General features: G+C 36.8%; 1 protein-coding gene across 14 annotated transcripts in view; it reads left to right on the top strand.

Moving 5' to 3' along the window:
- The first annotated feature begins 7,836 nt into the window (after positions 1–7,836).
- The window catches only part of SORBS2 (sorbin and SH3 domain containing 2), an 89,166-nt gene continuing 76,576 nt past the window's right edge, over positions 7,837–20,426 (top strand). For 7 of the 14 annotated variants that reach the window (XM_088021377.1, XM_088021373.1, XM_028099882.2 and 4 more), the window contains exons 1-3: positions 7,873–7,933; positions 13,396–13,422; positions 13,657–13,781. In XM_088021377.1, the coding sequence (XP_087877503.1) occupies positions 7,873–7,933; positions 13,396–13,422; positions 13,657–13,781 (213 nt within the window). Of the gene's footprint in view, positions 7,934–13,395; positions 13,423–13,656; positions 13,782–14,601; positions 15,244–20,426 lie in introns of those variants that run through there. The other 7 variants (XM_088021378.1, XM_088021376.1, XM_088021371.1 and 4 more) reach the window with 6 other exon arrangements.

The following is a 20,426-nucleotide window of genomic DNA, read 5'->3' as shown; positions in this document are numbered from 1 at the left end:
AAAGGAGTGCTAACGTAGAATTTGGGAAATGTTCTTCCAGTCCCCATTTTCTGGAGACTGTTTATTCCTTCTTGTTTTAGCAGTTGCCTCAGACTTGGTCACAGACATCCCCTGAGGTTTTTCTTTTCCATTTACTTTACCCATTTAAGGTTAACATATTAAGAGTTTTGCTACCGAGAGATTAAAATAAATATGTTTGATGGAGCTTTCTCAAGGCTCCTGGACTAACCACGGCCTTCTTCCCTGACTTCACTGGCATTTCTTCAATACAGGCCATGTTAAGCCTACCAAGTAGAGTTCCTGTACAAAGCTGCCACATTTTTCTGTGTATTCGGGGGAGGGGGGAAGCATGTGCCTCTTATTTGTATGCACTGAAAAATCAGAGATAAAATTCATTCTAATAAAGTTTCCCTCGTTCAGTTTTGAAAGTCAGTTGGCCTCTGGGATGCCTGGGTGGCTCAGTTGGTTAAGCTTCTGCCTTTGGCTCATGATTCTAGGATCCTGGGATCAAGTCCCGCATCAGGCTCCTTGCCCAGCGGGGCGCCTGCTTCTCCCTCTCCCTGCTGCTCCCCCTGCTTGTGCTCTCTCTCTCTCTCTCTCTGACAAATAAAATCTTTAAAAAGAAAAAAAAAAAGGAAAGTCAATTGGCCTGTGAAATTTTACTGTAAAATTCACCATAACATTTAATAATTCAGTATTAGAGATGGCAGCTTTCGGGCAAGAATGTGACACTCAACACAATCAGATGACACAAAAACACTACATAACAAGGCTATCATCTGTATTGTTTTCAGCTTATAGCTCTAAAAAGTAAATTGGAGTGACTATCATTACTGTGATTTTATCCATTCTCTATCTTCGCTGCTTTATATTGATTGAATACCAAGGTGTTAGAAAGTTAATCTAGTCATTAAAAATAAATCCTTTCCCTTTTGGTTCATAATTATGTCTCCTGTCATTTAAGAGTTTTTTTTCCCCATGCTATTATATTTTGCCATTTCTCACGGACCCTGGGAGAGAAGATAGGTATCGTTGTACTTAGCGGGTGTTCACATTTTTTTTTTTAAAGATTTTATTTTATTTTTTGACAGAGAGACAGTGAGAAAGGGAACACAAGCAGGGGGAGTGGGAGAGGGAGAGGCAGGCTTCCCGCCGAGCAGGGACCCTGATGCGGGGCTCGATCCCAGGAACCCGGGATCATGACCTGAGCTGAAGGCAGATGCTTAATGACTGAGCCACCCAGGCGCCCCGTGGGTGTTCACATTTTATCATTATAATGTCACAGTAGTGATAAGCAAAACCGGGCTTTCTATAAGAGGTGAACTTCGATGGCCATATTGAAAGGAAGTGATGGATAATGAATAAAGCCGACCACATGAGGACAGAAGAAATGGTCAGAAAGGAAGAGAGGGCAAGAACCCTGACGAAGATAAGAAAGTCAGGGAGCTCGTTTGGTGCTCTTTCTAGAGACTGAAGAGAAATATATTTACCAAAAGTCCTTCTTGGCAGATCATGACAGATTTTTTCATTTCAACCTTATCCCCACTTAATCATAATGTATAAATATTTTAAATTATCAGACGTTAGAGTGCTAATGTACATGGAAACGGAAAGCGTGGGGCCAGAGAAATTCATGTTCATCTAACCACGGGTCCTAATCAGGAGCAAAGGCAGAATGGCTGGGGTTAAACATTTCTTTCAGAGCTCTCAATCTTAAAAGAATTGCTTCTTCCTATGACAGCATGTCATTCCCCTTTGGTCTCAGTGTGTGGATAAGTAAGAAACTCTAAAAATGGGCTAAGACAATATGCCAGGGAAAGAACTAAGTCATCTCACATATCAGAAAATAATACACAATATCTTAAATTTTTTCCTACAGCAAGCAACATTCCACCAACCATTTCTAATGAATTAATCTCAATTGTTATACATCAAACTCTTCATTGGGAAAAAACACAGTATCTAATGCTGAAACAGAAATCGGTTTTGTAGTAACTATTTATTTCCTGCGTCTTAAGAAAAAAATAGGTGAATCTCCTCTTCCTTGACTGGTTGTTCAAAATATATGTTCAATACATTGACCTAGTAATACATTGAATACTGTAAGGTCATGATCTCAAATAAAATAAATTAAATGATGCAATAAATTGAATAATATAAGGTAATGACTTCGAAGTACGAGGGTACCTTCCAAAAGAGGACACTTACCAACCAGGTGACCCCTTCAGGCTTAGAAAACAAAAGCTGTTAGTATAAATGTGAAAAAAAATTAATTTTTCACAAAATTCCTCTTGATTTTCATCCATGAATGGTCACCATTAAACAAAAACCTAAGTTATGTTTATGATCAAGAACCAATAATGAGGGGCACCTGGGTGGCTCAGTCGTTAAGCGTCTGCCTTCAGCTCAGGTCATGATCCCATGAGCCCGGCATCGGGCTCCCTGCTCGGCGGGGAGCCTGCTTCTCCCTCTCCCACTCCCCCTGCTTGTGTTCCCTCTCTCGCTGTGTCTCTCTCTGTCAAATAAATAAAAAGTCTGAAAAAAAAAAAGAACCAATAATGACTGAAGTTTAACTTGAATACAATTATAAACTCTGCCCACCTTATTAAACCCTGATTTAAAATAAGACAATGATAATGTGATATTAACGCACAAGTACACCAAAAACAAATCAAAAACACTCTTTCCTGATATTTAGTTCCACACGCAGTGAACAAATTAATGCATCATTTTTTTTCTACAGGAAAACTGAAGACTTTAATAGCAAACCCTCCAAGGTCAGAATGAATACAGGTATGCTGTCTCTGTTAGTTTTAAACTCTTGAGCTTTGCTCTTTAAAAATCATCTTGGCCCCAAATCATTAAGTTTAGTACTCTGCTGATCTGATTAGTCTAAATTCATTACCTGATTTCTTTTTTTTCTTTTTCTTTTTCTTTTTGTGCTCCAATCCTATGGCTATCAAATGTAGAATTTTCTGTTTTGCTATCTACTTTTACTCCCTTTTCTATAACCGTATTTTGAAATTAACTCCTATAAGCCCTAGGAAAAGGTAGCATGTCATTTAATGCATACATTTGAAACTTCTCACTTAAAATAGGATAAATTCATAGGCAAATTGCTCTAGCAGAAAATATTTAAAATTTCCTTTTCTATAAACATTTTATGTTAACAATGTTAGGAGACAGAGTGCCAAAGCTTCATAGGAGATCAGCTTAATTAATCTAGACACTATACACATAAAGGGGTAAGCATTGTATTTTTAGAATGAGAACAGTATCTCCAACTAGCTTTAACAACATTGAGGTCTCTGAACTCTGTATTACATACAGATTAATTGTAACAGTGTTTGTGACACATGCTAGGTACATACGAATTTTTTTTCCACAGTAGAAATATTTTAACTTATATTTTCAGCTGCCCCCCCCCCCCGGTAATTGTTATATTTTCTACTAAGTAATTCTGTAAAACAACTTTCTCACAGAAATTCTGTAACCTGTGTTCTAAAAATACTATTTCCTATCCACAAGTGATGTCTGGAAAGTTGTTTTAGCCAGTTACTCCATGGAGAAGTAGAAAGGGTAGTCCAAGATATTTTTTCACATCAAGCTGCTTGCCTTTTTGCTGTCTCTTGTTGTTAGCAAAATGCCCCAAGGGAGGATTAACAATCATTGGTGAGAGCCAATATATCTAATCCCTAGATCAAGTGTGGAGACATGGTCACTTGTCTTTGTCCATGATTCTGTGGCTGCCCCTTAGCAGAGACCTCAGAGAACCATGGGTCAGCTGGCCCCCAAAGATGCAGTTAGAAATGTGGAGAGCAGGGGCGCCTGGGTGGCTCAGTCGGTTAAGTGTCTGCCTTCCGCTCAGGTCATGATCCCGGGGTCCTGGGATCAAGCCCCGCATCTGGCTCCTTCCTCAGGGGGGAGCCTGCCTCTCCCTCTGCTTGTGCTCTCTCTCTCTCTCTCTGTCAAATAAATAAAGTCTTTAAAAAAATATCAAAAATAAATGTGTAGAGCAACAGGCAAGATGAGGATATTGGACATAGTAAAATATATAATAAGAAAGGCTTAGAAATCAAGAGAAATGATAACCCTAGAAATGGACCAAGTAAAGGCATTTGGACAATTGGAAATGTGGCAGGTAGACACAGGAAATGAAAGCAGAAGTACTATTAGGCAAAGGGATTGAAGAAAGTGAAAAGAATAGAGAGAACACAGCTGAACAGGAGAAGTCATGGTGTGAACATCACTCCAGCAGAATGTCCACAGGAGGAAGTTAATAGTCACTGATTGTTCTCAGGCATCTTCCCACAGATTTATGTTGGAGCTAACTTCCCAGTATCCTTCATTTTGTGGAGTGCTGATTTGCCTTTATATTATAATGCTGTTAATGACAGAGGGATAATATGTGATTACACTAAATATGCCATATTCATTACAATGCATTCAATAATTAATCTTCCTTGTCATAGAATGCAAGCCCTAAAAGCAAAGTAGACAAAGAGAAATTTGTACATTCGCTTAGGTCTTTGGGGTACTTGAGCCAAGTTACTGCTCCAGCAGCATGAATGTAACTCTCGGAAGTATGCTCTCATTTAAAAGGAGTGAGCTCAGCTCTATATGGAATGCTAATTTGCATAGTTATTTTCCTTTCTGGGTGAATTTATACACATATATGCATATAAAATATAATATTCAAACATATGCATACCAAGTTGATTAGAAGTGACTGGAAACTTTTGTTTAAAATTCCAAAGTAATACTATAATGTTGCTATAAAAACATACCACCTTAAAATATATATATGTATAAATATTGCTATAGGAAATTGAAGAAAGCAATGTTGCTATATCTACAAAATGAAGTAGAGATTCGTTTCTAAATTTCTGTACATAAAACTGGTCTTCATTATCTACCTATCAATCATTAAAAAGATATATGATTATTTCAATGTCGATGTGTCAGTCACTAGAGCTTTTGAAAAAAATACTATTTTAAGTTAGCTTTTTCATTTTTAGTTGAATACATTATAAAAGAGCCAAAGAAATGGGATTCATTTTTCATACAAATGTATCTAAACAATCTATAGAAATATGCAAAACATGCTATATTTCCACTCTTAGAACTTGTGGACCATTATTTTCTAAGGAAAATCTTAGCTATTAAAGAAAGGAAGGAGGTGAGTGCTGTGAATTGTGTAAGACTTATGAATCACAGACCTGTACCTCTGAAACAAATAATACATTATATGTTTAAGAAGAAGAAGACGAAGAAGATAGTAGGAAGGGAAAAATGAAGGGGGGGAAGTCAGAGGGGGAGACGAACCATGAGAGACTATGGACTCTGAGAAACAAACTGAGGGTTCTAGAGGGGAGGGGGTGGGGGGATGGGTTAGCCTGGTGATGGGTATTAAGGAGGGCACGTTCTGCGTGGAGCACTGGGTGTTATACGCAAACAATCATGGTACACTACATCAAAAACTAATGATGTAATGTATGGTGATTAACATAACATAATAAAATAAAATTTAAAAAAAAAAGAAAGGAAGGAGAGAAAGGCATCAAATAATGCATAGTGTGTGATTTATCCATGAGTGTTTCCCAGCAGTTGGAAACAGCTCCTAGGAGGCCTACAGCAGGATGCAAAAGTATGCCACTTTGCAGGCCATGAATGAGTGTGAAGGTGAGAACAGCATCAGGATTCTTTAGGATGACCTCAAGTGTGCAAGACAGTATCCTCATTTTGAGATCTTAAAAAAATACCTTCAAGGAAAAACAGACAGTATCAACACATAAGCAAGTAGAAACAGAAGAGAATAGATTTTTCTCTTCTAGCAATTTCACAAACGTCTCAACTTTTCAAGGGGAGCTCTGTACTAAACTGTTAATAAAAACTGACTCTCCATTCATTTTATGTAGGTCTTAGAACTGCTTAGAATACAGAAATTGTTTAACGCAGAGGTTCCTACCCTTTCTTGTTTTACAGTGCCAAGATATCTTAGAATCAAGCCAAAAGAAATACCTAACAGTTCTATTTATTAAGTAGTAGGTGTGGACAACTTAATAAGTACTTATGTTCTACCAACTGAGAAGCAATTTGAAAAAAATAATATACTTTAATAAAAAAAACCATTTTATTTTATTCCTTATAACCATAGTTACTTACTAACAGGGTATGTGTGCCTGTTGGACACACCACAACTTCTCAGATCATGGAATTTGAGCATACATGGCTGCTTTCGTCTACTGGTCCAAAATTATTTTCTTTGCCACAGTGATCACCAAAACTCAGCTTTTCAAAGATGCGATATCATGTAAAGGAAGACAGCCCAATCTATTACGTTGAAAATGGGAAGTGGCTCAGGCTAGTAGTTCATGCAGTTTCTGATAGGTATCACTGTGTTCTCCTCAAGGACATTAAGTATCCTCCCAAACCCTTGGGAACCTCCCGATGGGGCCCACAGTGCCTCAGCACACAGTTTTGGAACCATGTGTTTAACCGGTGACTCTGAATCTCCTCATTGTGAAATTTTTCTTTCTCATTCCTGCTGGTTTTCAGATGTTCAGAGTTCAAAGAACTAGAAAATAAAATTTCTTAGAGGTCACTTTCCACTTTCAACACCCTTAACCACACAGTCTTTTTAGACCATTGATAGCTGCTATACACCACATATTCACTAACATCACCTCTATTTTATCTGAAACACTCCCCATCTTGTAGCTATTTTTTTTTTTTTTGCAGTTTGCTAAAATCCTATTCGTGCATCTCTTAAAGATATCTTTAGTATTGTATGCTTCTACCATTTGTGTCTTTCTACGTTTGATCTTGATTTATTTGAATTCACGTCTGTTACTTCAAATCATTTTTCTGTATTAGTTATTGTCTGCATTAGGAAATTGTTATTTTAAACATATATTTAAGAAATTATATCTTGATATGAGAATCATTCTACCAATTTTAAGTTCTACTGACCTTACTGCTTGTGATTTGACCAGTAATGAATTCGAATTGTAGCTCCAAGCACTCTTAAATTCCCTCACTTCCAATAAACAAAGTGGATACTTTAAGAAATAAAGAAAAAGGAGAAAAATGAGAATACCATGTGGCAATATATAATGATTATGTTATCATATTGGTGGTTCTATTATTTGTTTTTCTTGTTCTAACTTTCAAAAAGAATTCAATTTCAGTTGTTTTCCTTCCAGGGGAATGAGCAAAACTATTTATTGCACATTCCATATACAAAGGAATGTGGGAATGAAATTGGAATCTGTTCGTAAATAGAACATGAACCTTCTAATTTTAGAAGTCTAAATTCTCATATCACATTAAAATAGCTGATGCCTTTTCACTTACTTTATCTCACATTGCAATTTGCATAAAGCAAAAGTGTATAGATCCTCATATACATATTGTTCAAAAGCATAAAAACAATGTAATTTTTAAACATTGGTCATTTCAAGAGTCAAGACAGGTTGTCCCTAACCTTAAAAGCTATTCACACTGCTTATAAATTTAATATTAATTGAATTTAAATGGTATAAACAAAGTTGAGTTCTATATTTGTGTTTTCATTAAAGAAAACCCATAAAATCTTAAGTATAAAATCTGTGTTTTTACTAAAGCATTGGCATCTATTTCTAAGACAGACCCCTGGTTCTTTTTGTTCTGTTTGTTTTGGTTTGGGGCGGGTGTGAAATTTTCAGATGTATTCCACGGTTACTAATCCTGACTGTTCATCTTCCTCACGGATGTCTGGCACATTCCACTTAAAATGCATGATACTGCATGTGCTTTCTCCTCTGCTGTGGCCTCTGCTGTGTCATTTTTTTGCTTTCAGATAGCAGTGGGTGTGCTCGCAAACGTGCCGCCATGTCTGTTACATTAACATCTGTGAAGAGAGTTCAAAGTTCTCCAAACCTATTGGCTGCAGGTATAATATCACTAACTCACAGAATGTCACGATCAAATGACTTAATCTGACCTTTCTCTCTTTCCAGAGTTATCTTGCTTGGATGATGAAAGTAGCTGTAAATACCTTTCGAATGCCCTACAAGTTCTTATTTTTCTTGTCTCAAGAATAGCTCCTATCCCTTCTGGCTTTTTTTGTTCTAAAAATAAAAAGCCAAAGGAAACTGATATCTTATTCAAAAAAAAGTTTTTTTTTTTTTTAAAACAACAGTCACCTGCCAAAAATGTGCTGAGGAACAACTGCAAGTGTTAATAACTATTGAAGTTTTTTTTTCTCATGAACTAAATTAATATAATATTTAGTTATGATAACTCACAGGGGCTTTGTTTTTTGGGGTTTTTTTACCTAAAAACTGTTGGGGGGGTGGGTACACATGGGGGCAGGAAAAGGGATTTGCAGGAAAGTGAATTGTTATGAATTCACTTCTTTGCCAAAGGTCACAAGCAATGTGATAAAATATTAGTTTTGAAAAAGACCTTAAAGCTTCCTTTAATCCAATCAGCAAAGACCCTTCCAATGTAAAGTTTTTAAACATCTTGGTCCAGTTAAGATTAGCGCATATCCACAGATATATATCTGTAGAAAGTAATTGGGAGTGTGATATCTCGGTGTCCACTGAGGTGCGTCTCTTTATGACCTACGCCTGTGGGTACAGTCTGCACCGAGAGGGGTGACTGCTGTGAAGGATCAAAGTGAACCCAGCAACCCCTGCGGCTGGAGGCCCTGAAATAGGCCCATACCTTCTCGTGACTAGTTGGTTGGTTGGCTGGTTGGTTAGTTGTTTTGGTTGTGTGTTGGTTAGTGGAGGGTTCCTTGTTTTTTATTTATAATATCTGTGGGTTTGGGAGAAGTTGGAGAGAGATGGAGAGTGTGTAAATAATTTTAATTCACACTGTGCGTAGCAGTGTCTTTTACACACATAAATTTAGTAGTTAATTAATACTGAAGATGTCCTTGGTTAAAGCCACTTTGATCCTAAACTAGCCAGCCATGTTGAGGGAAAAAAAACACGATTTTAGGTGTAGAATTCCCACCCTTACCCACCACCACGTCCAGTTCACAAATGGATTTTGATGTACAAGTTCCATAATATGGTGCATTTTAAAAAAAACACAAACTGCACTGCAGTGTATATAGCATAATATTATTTTGGTTAAGAAAAATCTCTATATACGTACTTGTACATGTTTGTTCATGTGTGTATGCACATGGAAATATGTTAGAAAAAATCAAATGTGGATACCTGAGGGAAATGGTAATGAAGGGAAAAAGAAAATAAACAAACAAACAAATAGATTACATAAATAGAATTCTGAGGCCAGCAGGTAATTGGAATGCCGAACCACAAATATCATTGACATTTCAACCGAGTAAAATTCCGTCCCAAGCTATTCAGATGTGGACCATCTGAGTGGCCCGTCTAGGGAACGTGGCACTATTTCAACAGTGCCAAATTGTTATGATTTACAAAAGTAACCATGAGAGAAATAACAGTAGATTGAAATAGAGATTGCCATTCTGGAGAGTCAAAACTAGAATATCAATTTCATATCACTCAGCTTAGTGGAAAAATTTTAATGCTTCAGAATCAAAATAACAGAAAAGATTTACTACTTTAGGAAAATGAAATAATCTTCAGTAGTAAAAGTATGTAATGGCTCTGGACCGTTTAAACTTTTATATCACTTGGTGTAAGATTTCTAGAGAATGAAGTCCCCTGAACTTTGTTCTTTGTTACATGAAAAATGGATCTCTTTTGTATTCATTAGACACATAAGATATATCCCCTTTTCAAGGAAGTTTTAATTACATTTTGAAGAAAGAAATCAGCCTCTTTATGCCTCTTACATTATACGGTTCTTCACAAGAACTTATTTGACACAGTGTCTTTTTGTGAATCAAAGGGGGATTAGTAAATATTTACTACATTAGATTATTAAAATAAAACAGCCTTGAAGTAAAAGACCCCCTCCGCAAAGGATTCTCAGCTTCCTTCCGTCCCCCTCAGGTCACAAAGTCAGTATGAACTACTAGTCATCAATTATTAGTCCCTTAAATCAGTGTGTCTTTGTCAACCCTTTAGAGGTAAAGTCCAATGAACAATTCATAGCACAACCTAAGCTAAAACCACAGCGATGACTATGTTGACCATTTCATTTCACCAAAACACTCGGCAGTCTAAGATAACACTGATATGGTGGTATTGTGTTTTATACATACCCTTGGGAAATGTCATCTGTTTGTACCTCAAGTTTCCTTTCTGTAAAAAAAAAAGAGAGAGAGAGAATTTGTTTGTCATTTTCCTACCTCTCTGAGAACTTAATCATTTCCCAGACTCAGAAGGATTTGTCATAATTAAATAAGAGTAAATTAAAAAAAGAAATAAAAAATCTTATCACAGTACTTAGAAATACAGTAGGCATGCAATTAGCTGACTTGAATTACTATGTTTAATTAATTCTTGGAAAGCATTTGAGCTCTTTAAAGAAAGGAGCTATAAGAATTAAAATCATCATAATTTTCAAGAAAAGTATAGTTTATAATGTCTAATATAGCATACCAGTTAAGAGGAATTTAAATAAAACCTCAGAGTAAAGATTATGATGTAACAGGTATCACAAACACAGCTACATAAAAACTGTAACGTTGGAATCATAAAATCAGAAAGGACCTCTGAGGGCATCCAGCCCAATCCCCAAACTGAGCCAGGAATGCCTTGCCAACTTCTGTGACAGGTGTCCACCACCTTTTGCCTGGAGGGGGGATGTTCATTGTACCAGTGAAGAGCTCTGATAGTTCTTAATTCTCACATACCCTATTTATATTCACATGCAAAATAGCCAGGGAATGGATAAATTTGTCCCATTTACTCATTCTTAAATTTCCAGAGAAGCAATGAGCATCAACTAAAGAATGCCAGGAATGAAAGGCTCTGATCCTTAGAATTTTCACAAGTGAACAAGCCACTGGACAAAACCATTTTCGCCATGACTCTGCCAAATCATTTACATGCTAGACTTTTTTTTTTTTTTAACCGATATTCTCTTTACTTGCCATGGTTCCAGGATGCTTTCTGTTACCTGTTCCAAATCACACTTGTCTTCCCTTCCTAAGCTTTCTCGGCAGAAATTAAATAAAAGCAGTCTATGGTTAATAGTAGTCATGTGGGGTAGTATTTATCTTTCAGTGCCTCTGAAGGATTATAATAAAATAGCAAATCAGGACTGGATGTATTAAATATCTATAACTGGTTTTATGTTAAAGAAACAAACATTGTACACTTGAGTATCCTTTAAAGACCACCCACTTAAAAGTAGATTTTAATCATTAACTTAAGACTCATTAAAATATGGGTTCACCCTGAAGTTTTAATCCATGGCCATTTTTCTCCCTTCTCCTTGCTCATAATTCTACACACTTGTGTCTACCATGTTAAGCAGGGCTCAGTAGAGTTCATCCTTATTATTTTTTTTAATTTGAGTATAGCTTTAAAAAGCTTACCATCATTAATGTCCCATATTTCCGGTAGCAGAGGTACAGTTTCATTTGGAAATCCTTGGCCCAGGACAGGGGGAGAGAGAAGCCTCTGGTGGAGCCCAAAGTGACTGTCCTCTGAGTCTCACACTTAATGTTTATCCCACTGTGGGTTTCATAATCTCCAGTGTGGTCACCAGTAAGAAGAATAAACTATCAGTTAAAGGGAGTTTATTTCAAGTGTCCTTCAAATCTGCTCAATCAATATACCTTCCTCCTCCACACCATGTCTATTCCCCGGCATATAACCACACACCCTTCTTTATGAGCTCAGTTTTATCACACTAAGAGTGAAATAAAATCCCTATTCTTAAGCAAATAATTATAATATAAATAATAATTATTCATGCTGCTTCCCTTTTCACTGCCATTCCCTCAAGTCCCAAAACGTGCTCCTTGTCCACAAACAGTATGTGACATGCAGGTGGTCATGACATCTCTCTCCCTGAGTGCTCCAAAGCAGAATTTGATTGCTCCGTATTGCTACCCTGTTTATTTTCTTTATAGAATCCTCATTATTATTTAAGTGATAGAGAATTTCAATCACTTCTGCTTCCATTAAATCCCAGAAATACAGTCTAGTAAGCATTCCACATAGAACTCTTGAAAGCTATTTTTTACTTTGTGGTACCCATTTTATTACTCTGATTTTAAATTCATTAGAGATAAATTCCACACTATATTAGCTATTACCATAAAAGATGAAGATCTGTTAGTGTTCTCTAACTCACCTGAGCTGGAGACATGGTAATGTACTCTGTGCTAATTCACATTTCTTTTTCTTCCTTTGATTTGGAAAGAATATCAAATATTTTATCTAAAAGTCAAACTCTCATTTCTCAACTCATTTTTATCACTCCAAATTCATGTGTTTAGATTTCAAAATATCCCATAAACATTAGAAAGAAAACGAAGAGTCCCTTTTACATGTAACATTCATGTTCTATTAGGCATTGAAATACAGCCGTTTAAGAACGGTCTCAGGGACCCTGTGGGGGGGGTCTAGGATTAGATACAAGATCAGGCTGGATGACCCCCAAGGTCCTTTCTAAAGTTCAGGCTTTATGATTCTATGTGAAGTTGACCATGTGGTATAAAAGAACCAAGCAATACAAACCGATTGCCTCAAGTGTGCATAAGTTACAGAAGATTCTTGAGTGTATAATTTGAATAAAACTGACAGTAAATATGTCATTGAGCCACTTTCCAACTGCATTATAAAAGCAATTTCTTAATACTGAAACTCATTTTCCACAGCTTACTGCAAGACAGTGGAATATATTGTAACATCTCTTTCATAATTGAATACAAAATGACTTTAAAATGGCAATAAGGAGGAAACTCAAAATCTAGAGTAGAGAATGATTTGAAAATATCACATAATATGGTAGAAACAAGTACACTTCTTAAAGTATAAAAATTAAGTGCAAACTACAAAAAATCAATCACTATCTAACACAGGAGTTGAGTATGTTTAGTAACACCAGAGCACTAATAGCTAAGTATCCAGTGTTGATTTAATGCTTGAAGAAACAGTCACTGCTTACAAACCAGATACCTTTTGATCTTTTAATTTGATATGTTAAGATTCATATATGCAGCTTGAGCAATAATAAGATAGAATTACACGGTTGCAGTATTACTGAAGGAAAAATATCAGTGTTTGTCATACGTGTTAATTACATACTGTTTAATGAATGAAAATCTCATTGAAATAAAAATAAATGCACAAACCTCCCATTTAGTAGATTTGACTTACTTAGAGTTTTAGAAATGAGATAATGTTTGCAAAAAAAAAAAAGTGGATGTGGCTTTTTGTCCAATGATCTTTACTGGATTGTTCATTGCTTTTTTGCTAGTATTAATTTCAACATTTCTTTTTCTTTTAGGGCGTGATTCTCAGTCACCAGACTCAGGTACAGAAAAGCCATTCTGAATAATCACTACATTTGTTGTGAGTTTTTAACATCCATAGTCACATTGTTGACCTCGTAGTAAACTTCAATTGCATATACCGTTATGTCTATTAAACTAAATTTAATTTCTAAAAAGAGATCTTCAATTTTAGAAATAAAAATAAATTTTACCAAAAAAATGTTAAAAGTGAATGTAGATATTTTTGTATCCAATTTGTTTTCCCTTAATAAAAGCTTGGAGATCTTACAATGATCGAAATCAAGAGACACTGAACGGAGATGCTACATATTCCTCTCTTGCAGCAAAAGGTTTTAGAAGCGTTCGCCCAAACTTACAAGAAAAAAAATCACCAACTCAGGTAATCCTGCACACTCATGTCTACTGTGTGATGTTAAAGCATGGTTATTAGACTACCGCTTTAGAGCCTCTTCTCTAGTAACAGGTGCATATTTAGATACATGTTTTATCTTTAATATGTTTTGTTTTGTATTCGTATTCCTTGCCAACCTTGTATTTACAACATAGAAGACACATTTTAAGTTCAAAACAGGCTTTGTGTGTTTTTATTTTTAATTCAGTTCGTAAAGGTAGATCACTTTCTAACATAATGATTCCAATTATTTTTTAATTCTTAAAAAGCTGTTAGCTGATGCTTTGGATTTCAGAGTTATGAGGTCAGCAATATGTAATTTATTCAATAAACATGAGTTATGCAACTGCTTATTATATTAGCTAAAAGAACTCTGTGTTGGAGATATTAGTCAAATTGTGCCCCAAATGTGAAAAGTGTTATCAAAACAATGTGACTAAATATACAGTACCTATACCTCAAAGTCTAAAAATATGCATATACCTCAAGGTCTAAAAACATGCCAAGAGAACACATGTTCATTTTTCAAGAATATAGATGGAGACAAACTTCATAATGTATTCTCTATAAAAACTATTTTCTCCCGGAGAGCAACTATTGAAAATAAATTAAAATGCATTCTAAATGGAATAAAAATGATCATTTCATCTAGCCAACAAAATGTGTAGAGTAATAAGAAGGTATGACATTGCTTTACTTTCTTTAAGGGTAATGGTTTCTATAATGGTTTCTATAATGACTAACTTTGACTTTCTCTCTGTTTTTCCTTCAACCTTATTTCTCTCTCCGGATGTTTTTGGCAATCCAGGCACCCTTTCCACCACCCAGAAAAGAGAGCTTCTGTAGCTCTTTGATAACAAATCCCACAAAGGGTGACATTTTAGACCAATTAGTAACTAACACACACACTCCTTCTTGTACAAAGTACTTCACTAACGAAAAACCTCTTGAGGGAACTATGTATTCTAATGATGACTCCAACCAGACAGTTGTATATTCAGAAGAATCTAACACAACTGTGTCGTATACACAAAAAATCACTAACCCGCTACCACCAGCTGCCGGCACTGGTCCCCTACCAAATGCTGATATCAGCACCCCATTTCTACAAGAGGACTACATGCAAGATTCTCAGACTCGAAGAATTTCTACATTGAAACTAATCCATAACCAGGATCTAGGAAGTCATGTCCACTTTAATACTCCACAGTTTTCCCAATCTGTGGAAGTCCCATCATTTCTCAAAAGGCCTTGCTCACCACCCCCTAACCCAATGCCTGAGATACACACAGCATCTCTTTCCATTCAGATAAACCCCGTTTCAGGACATGATCCTGAAAGCCACAAACAGCTACCTGAGCTTTCTCCAGAGACTACAAAGATACCTCTTCAGCAAGAGAGACAAAAATCTGCAGTTGCTGCGGCCTCTCAGTCCTCAGACTGCCGGGTGGTACATTACACTTTCCAATCTCTTCTTACAGGTGTTCAGTAGAGACCCTAACTCTTTTGGTTTGGGCTTCTTATATAACCTAATGCTTTGTAGTTCCAAGCAGGAAGGGAAAGGAGAAAGAAACCATCTTCCTCATCTTCCTCTTTAGAATCCTACTAAATTAATCAATAAATTTCTAGGTATCTTTTAATTTAAAAAATAGTAATATACATCAATGTGTGTATACATATATACACACACACACACACAGATCTTTTATCCAGAAATCGTGTTCTAAAATTTTTTCCTTCTAAGTAGTTATTAGAAGTCATTGATGAATTGGTTATCACTTAAGACTCTGCAAAACACTTCAGCATTCAAAGTACTTTTAAGTTTTACAGTAATATTTTTATGCCAGACCTCTGAGTACCTAGATTTATTTTATTTACACATACAAATTCTCTTAAAATAATTAGCAGGTATAATTCACTTTGGCAGGAAACATGTATCTTAATTCAACCAGCATCTATTCCTTTGTAGCTCAATATTCATTTTCACTGAACCTTGATCAATTTCTAACTCTTAAAATTTATTTCAGAAAGTATTTCATCAATCCTTAATACCCAGACAGTTAGGAAGTAATTTTTTATTTCCCTACATGTAAAGTTCTCTCATGGTGTAGTTCTGCTGAACTTTATTCGTTATTTAGAAGAGAAATGTGTTCCTCTTCTTGATTTTTGCAAAATGGCATAGTTTTAAGAGCATAAGCTTTAAGGATAAACAGATTTCAGTTCAACTCCATCCCTTCCCCCACCTATAAAGCAGAAAGCTTAAGCTTAGATAATTAAAAAGATAAATGGGTGTTTTCATACCTCTACTAAAATATCTCCTTCATCAGCTAATTGTGATATGCAAAATTAATTTCTTTGAATTAAGGTAGTATCTTTTGAAATCACCTATGAAATATGACAACAATAATTATAATAGCAACTAACAAATACTAAGAGTTTATTATATTCAGGCACTGTTACAGTTTATTTACATTTATTAATAACTTCCACAATCCCATGAGGTAGGGAGGAAAATCGCTACAGACAGGGTTCTGCCAGTGTCAGAGAGCAAACTTAGTTGTGCCCCAGGACACCTGCTTCCAGGAAGCAGGGGAAGGAGAAGTCAGAGCAAACACCACCACATTAACAACTCAGGTTACTCATCTAGCATAGTTTGGTTCTTCTAAATGGTTTTATTATGCTTGAAAACTTAAGTTTTATAACTTCCTTTTTAGAAGTTTTGTCGCTATCCATGCTGACCAGAGATAGTTGATTTCATTACATAATCTCCAGAGAATCAGCATGATCCACAAATTAAGATTTTTTTTTTCATTCAACAGTTATTTATTGGGCATCTACTATGAGTCAAGTCTGTTCTAGTCACAGAGCTGTATTCAAAACCATTGATAATTAAAATCTTGCCAGGGAGGGGCAAGTATTAATAAAAACTTACATAAGTAGATTACCTACAACAGAAGGAGATTATGTAAATAACTAAACAATGTTAAGCAGAGATCTGGGGAGCAGAGTTCATGTTACTTAGGATTGTCAAAGAATCCTCATTGAGAAGACGGAATAGCTTTGAAGGGGGAAGCCCTTTCCTGCAAGAGAGAGCATCTAGTGTCAAGGCTTTAGAGCTGAAGTATGCTGGGGCTGCTCGAGGACCAGCAAGGAAGCCAGTGGAAAGAAGAGGGAGAAAACGAGGTGTGGAGTAAGCAGAGGTGAAGTCAGAGGCCACAGAGGCCAGATGACAGCAATCCCTGCAAGCCATTGCAGGATTTCAACCCTTATTCTCAATAAAAAATGGCAGTCATTGGGAGATTCTGAGCTGCCACATTGTTCTTTGACTCATCATCTAATTGAATCACTCTGGCAGCTCAGTTGAGAACAAACTACAGTAGGGCAAGAAGGAGAGTAGGCAAGCCAGTAAGGTGGCTCTTGCAACCATTTAAGTGAAAAATGATGGTGGCTCGAAGCAGGGTGGAAGCAATGAAGGTGGTGAGAAATCGGATTCTGGATGTATTTTGAAAATGGAGAAAAGAGAACTTCCTAACAGACTGGCTATATGTGGGACATGAGAGAAAAAGAAGAGTTGAGATTGACTCCAAGTTGAGTCTTTGCAACTGAGAAGGACGGAATTTGCCATCCTTTGTCTATAGAGACTGGATAACTGAGGGTAGAGCAGGTTTGAAGGAAGGATCGGAGGTTCCATTTGGGACATGGTAAGTTTGAGGTGTCTATTAGATGTCCACATAGAGAGGTCAAGTATGAAGTCCAATATAGGAGTCTGACATTCAGGTGAAGGGTCTAGGATGGAGATATAAGCCATCAGCCTATAGATGGTTTTTGTAGGCAAGAGACTGAATGAGATCACCAAGGTGTGAGTACAAAGAAAACAGGAAGCCTGAGAACTGAGCCCAAGAGCATGGCCATAGTAAGAGGAGGAACCAGCAAAGGAGACTAAAAGGAGTGTACGCTAAGGAAGGAGGAAATCCAGGACCATGTGGTATCCTAAAAGCCCAGCTAGGAAAGTGTATGGAGAAGGGACAGTTAACTGCACAAATACTGCTGATAGGACAAGTGTACCATGAGCCCTGCTAACTTACCCTTGACTTAGTAGTGGGGACAGAGACTTTCTCAGATCGGGCTTAAGAGAGACTAGGAGAAGAACAATTGGAAAGTCATCCTTTCAAGGTGTGATTATTGTAAGCCCTTTCATCCACTTATTCCACATCCTTGAGTCTCAGTCCTTCATCTGTAAAATGGGAATAATAATGGCATTCATGTCATAGCACTGGAGTGAGGTTTGAATAAGATACCATATATAAGGAATTCGGCATAGTACCTGCTACATAGTAATCCCTTAATAAGTAGTCATTGTTGTCTTTTCTTTAATAATACCCTTTTTGGGGCACCTGGATGGCTCAGTTGGTTAAGCATCCTACTCTTGGTTTCGGCTCAGGTCATGATCTCAGGGTCCTTATATTGAGCCCCGGATCAACTCAGCACTCAGTGTGGAGTCTCCTTGAGATTCTCTCTCCCTCTACCTCTGCCCCCGCCCCCACCCCTGCTCACACACTCTCTCTCTCTCTCTCAAATAGATAAATCTTTAAAAAAAAATAAAAAATAAATTAATATCCCTTTTCCAAACTCCGTATCTGATTGGGAAAAGGAAATATATTGTTTTCAACCATACGTTTTTTATGAGTGGATTAAAGTTTATTTCATCCGGGGCACCTGGGTGGCTTAGATGGTTAAGCGTCTGCCTTCGGCTCAGGTCATGATTCCAGGGTCCTGGGATTGAGCCCCGCATCGGGCTCCTGGCTCAGCAAGGAGCCTGCTTCTCCCTCTCCCTCTGCCTCTCTCCCTGCTCATGCTTTCTCTTCTCTCTCTCTGTATCTCTGTGTCTCAAATGAATAAATAAAATCCTTTAAAATTTTTTTAAATAAAAAAAAAGTTTATTTCTCCTGACCTGCACTTTGTTCCAAGATGGCAGTGTGTTGTCTTTTATAGCACTTTTTCAAAAGGTGGCTTAACATTGTTGCAGTTTTGACTTTTCTTTTTTGGTAGTAAGAATATTTAACATGAGATCTACCCTTTTAACAAATTTTAAAATGTACAATACCGTATCGTTAACTACAGCCACAGTGTTGTAGGGCAGATCTCCAGAACTTATTCATCTGGCATAACTGAAATTTTATACCTGTTCAACAGCAAACCATCTTCCCACCCCCACCCCTGCCCCTGGGAACCAGCATTCTACTCTCTGCTTCTCTGAGCTTGACTATTTTAGATACCTCATGTAAGTCGGATCATGCAATAATTGTCCTTCTGTGACTGGCTATTTCACCGAGCATAATGTCCTCAAGGTTCATCCATGTGACAAGATTTCTTTCTTTCTTAAGACTGAATAACATTCCACTGTTACTTATAAACCACATTTAGAGCTGAAGTATGTTGGGGCATTTTAACCACATTTTCTTTATCCATTCACATTTTCTTTATCCATTCACCTACTGATCCAAGTTGTTTCTACATCTTGCCTATTCTGATATCCATCATTTTTAAGTCTTATTTTCCATGTAATGGCCTTTCACAATGGTGACCTTTTCATTTTAAACACTTACATTCCACATTCTTGGCAAGACCTCTCATTAAACGCTGAGAGCTGTAAGCTACACTCTATGAATCAGCCCGATATAGGCTCTATTATAAACAGAAACTCTCTGCACTGAGAACTGAAAAGGAAACTTCAGCATCCTACCCGTTTCATTTACTTTTTTTTGTTATTGTTTTTATTAAAGTCTGACCATAGGTTTAAGAAGAAAACAGCAACCTACTTTTAGGTGTTTTGATTCTCTCCATATTTGATAACATACAGCTTTATAAACTTTATATGTTTCAGTTTTCTTCTTACAAAGTTATGAATAGCGAGAACACAAAATGAGGTGTGTTCCCCTTCTGTTACTGTGGGAACAGATATCCTGTTGCTAAAAATGTCACATTGTTCTTCAATGTCAGATAAGTGAAGGTTGAAGCCAGAAGCTTTGAAAAGACAGCAAAAGCAACACCCTGAACATTTTCCTTGGCATTTGTGGACACTGTGCCTTTTGCTTCAGGAAGATAAACTCGACCCTTCTATTATGAAATAACGTAATCAATCATTTGCCAAAGCCTTACTTTCACAGCTGCTGCTGCACATATGTTGGGGACTCAGAGGAGAATTTGTCTCATTGTCATGTAGAAGAAGAAGAAGAAGAAAAAAAGTCATCTCTTTTGCTCCATGGGATCAAGATGGATAAGTTACAGAAAGCAGAATCATGAACAAATGTCAACAGTGTGGAATGATAGGAAAGGTGTAGAATAGAGAGTGAGCTTTCTAGATCAATCCCATCAATACCAGCCCAGATCACTCAGGTATGCCATCAGGTCGGCCAACCAATGTCCCACAACTTCTTCTTCGTCGGTCTGTTATGCTATTAGTTGATCAGGTCTCAGGCAATTTCTTCATCTGACTAATGTATGTCATGTGAACATTTGAGGGATTGAACAGTAGAGCATATTTTGGAGCCTGATATGAATTTAGAAATCACCAAGGATCTCCTCCACAACACCTCCAAACCAATGAACGTGTGTGACTTCTTGAATACACTT

This window comes from Eumetopias jubatus, unplaced genomic scaffold (genome assembly GCF_037043125.1).
Source record: "Eumetopias jubatus isolate StellerSeaLion01/CBP00866 unplaced genomic scaffold, mEumJub1_p1.0 scaffold_2, whole genome shotgun sequence".
Taxonomy (NCBI): Eukaryota; Metazoa; Chordata; class Mammalia; order Carnivora; family Otariidae; genus Eumetopias; species Eumetopias jubatus.
Note: the sequence above shows the minus strand (reverse complement) of the source record. Positions and strands in the feature narration are given on the sequence as shown.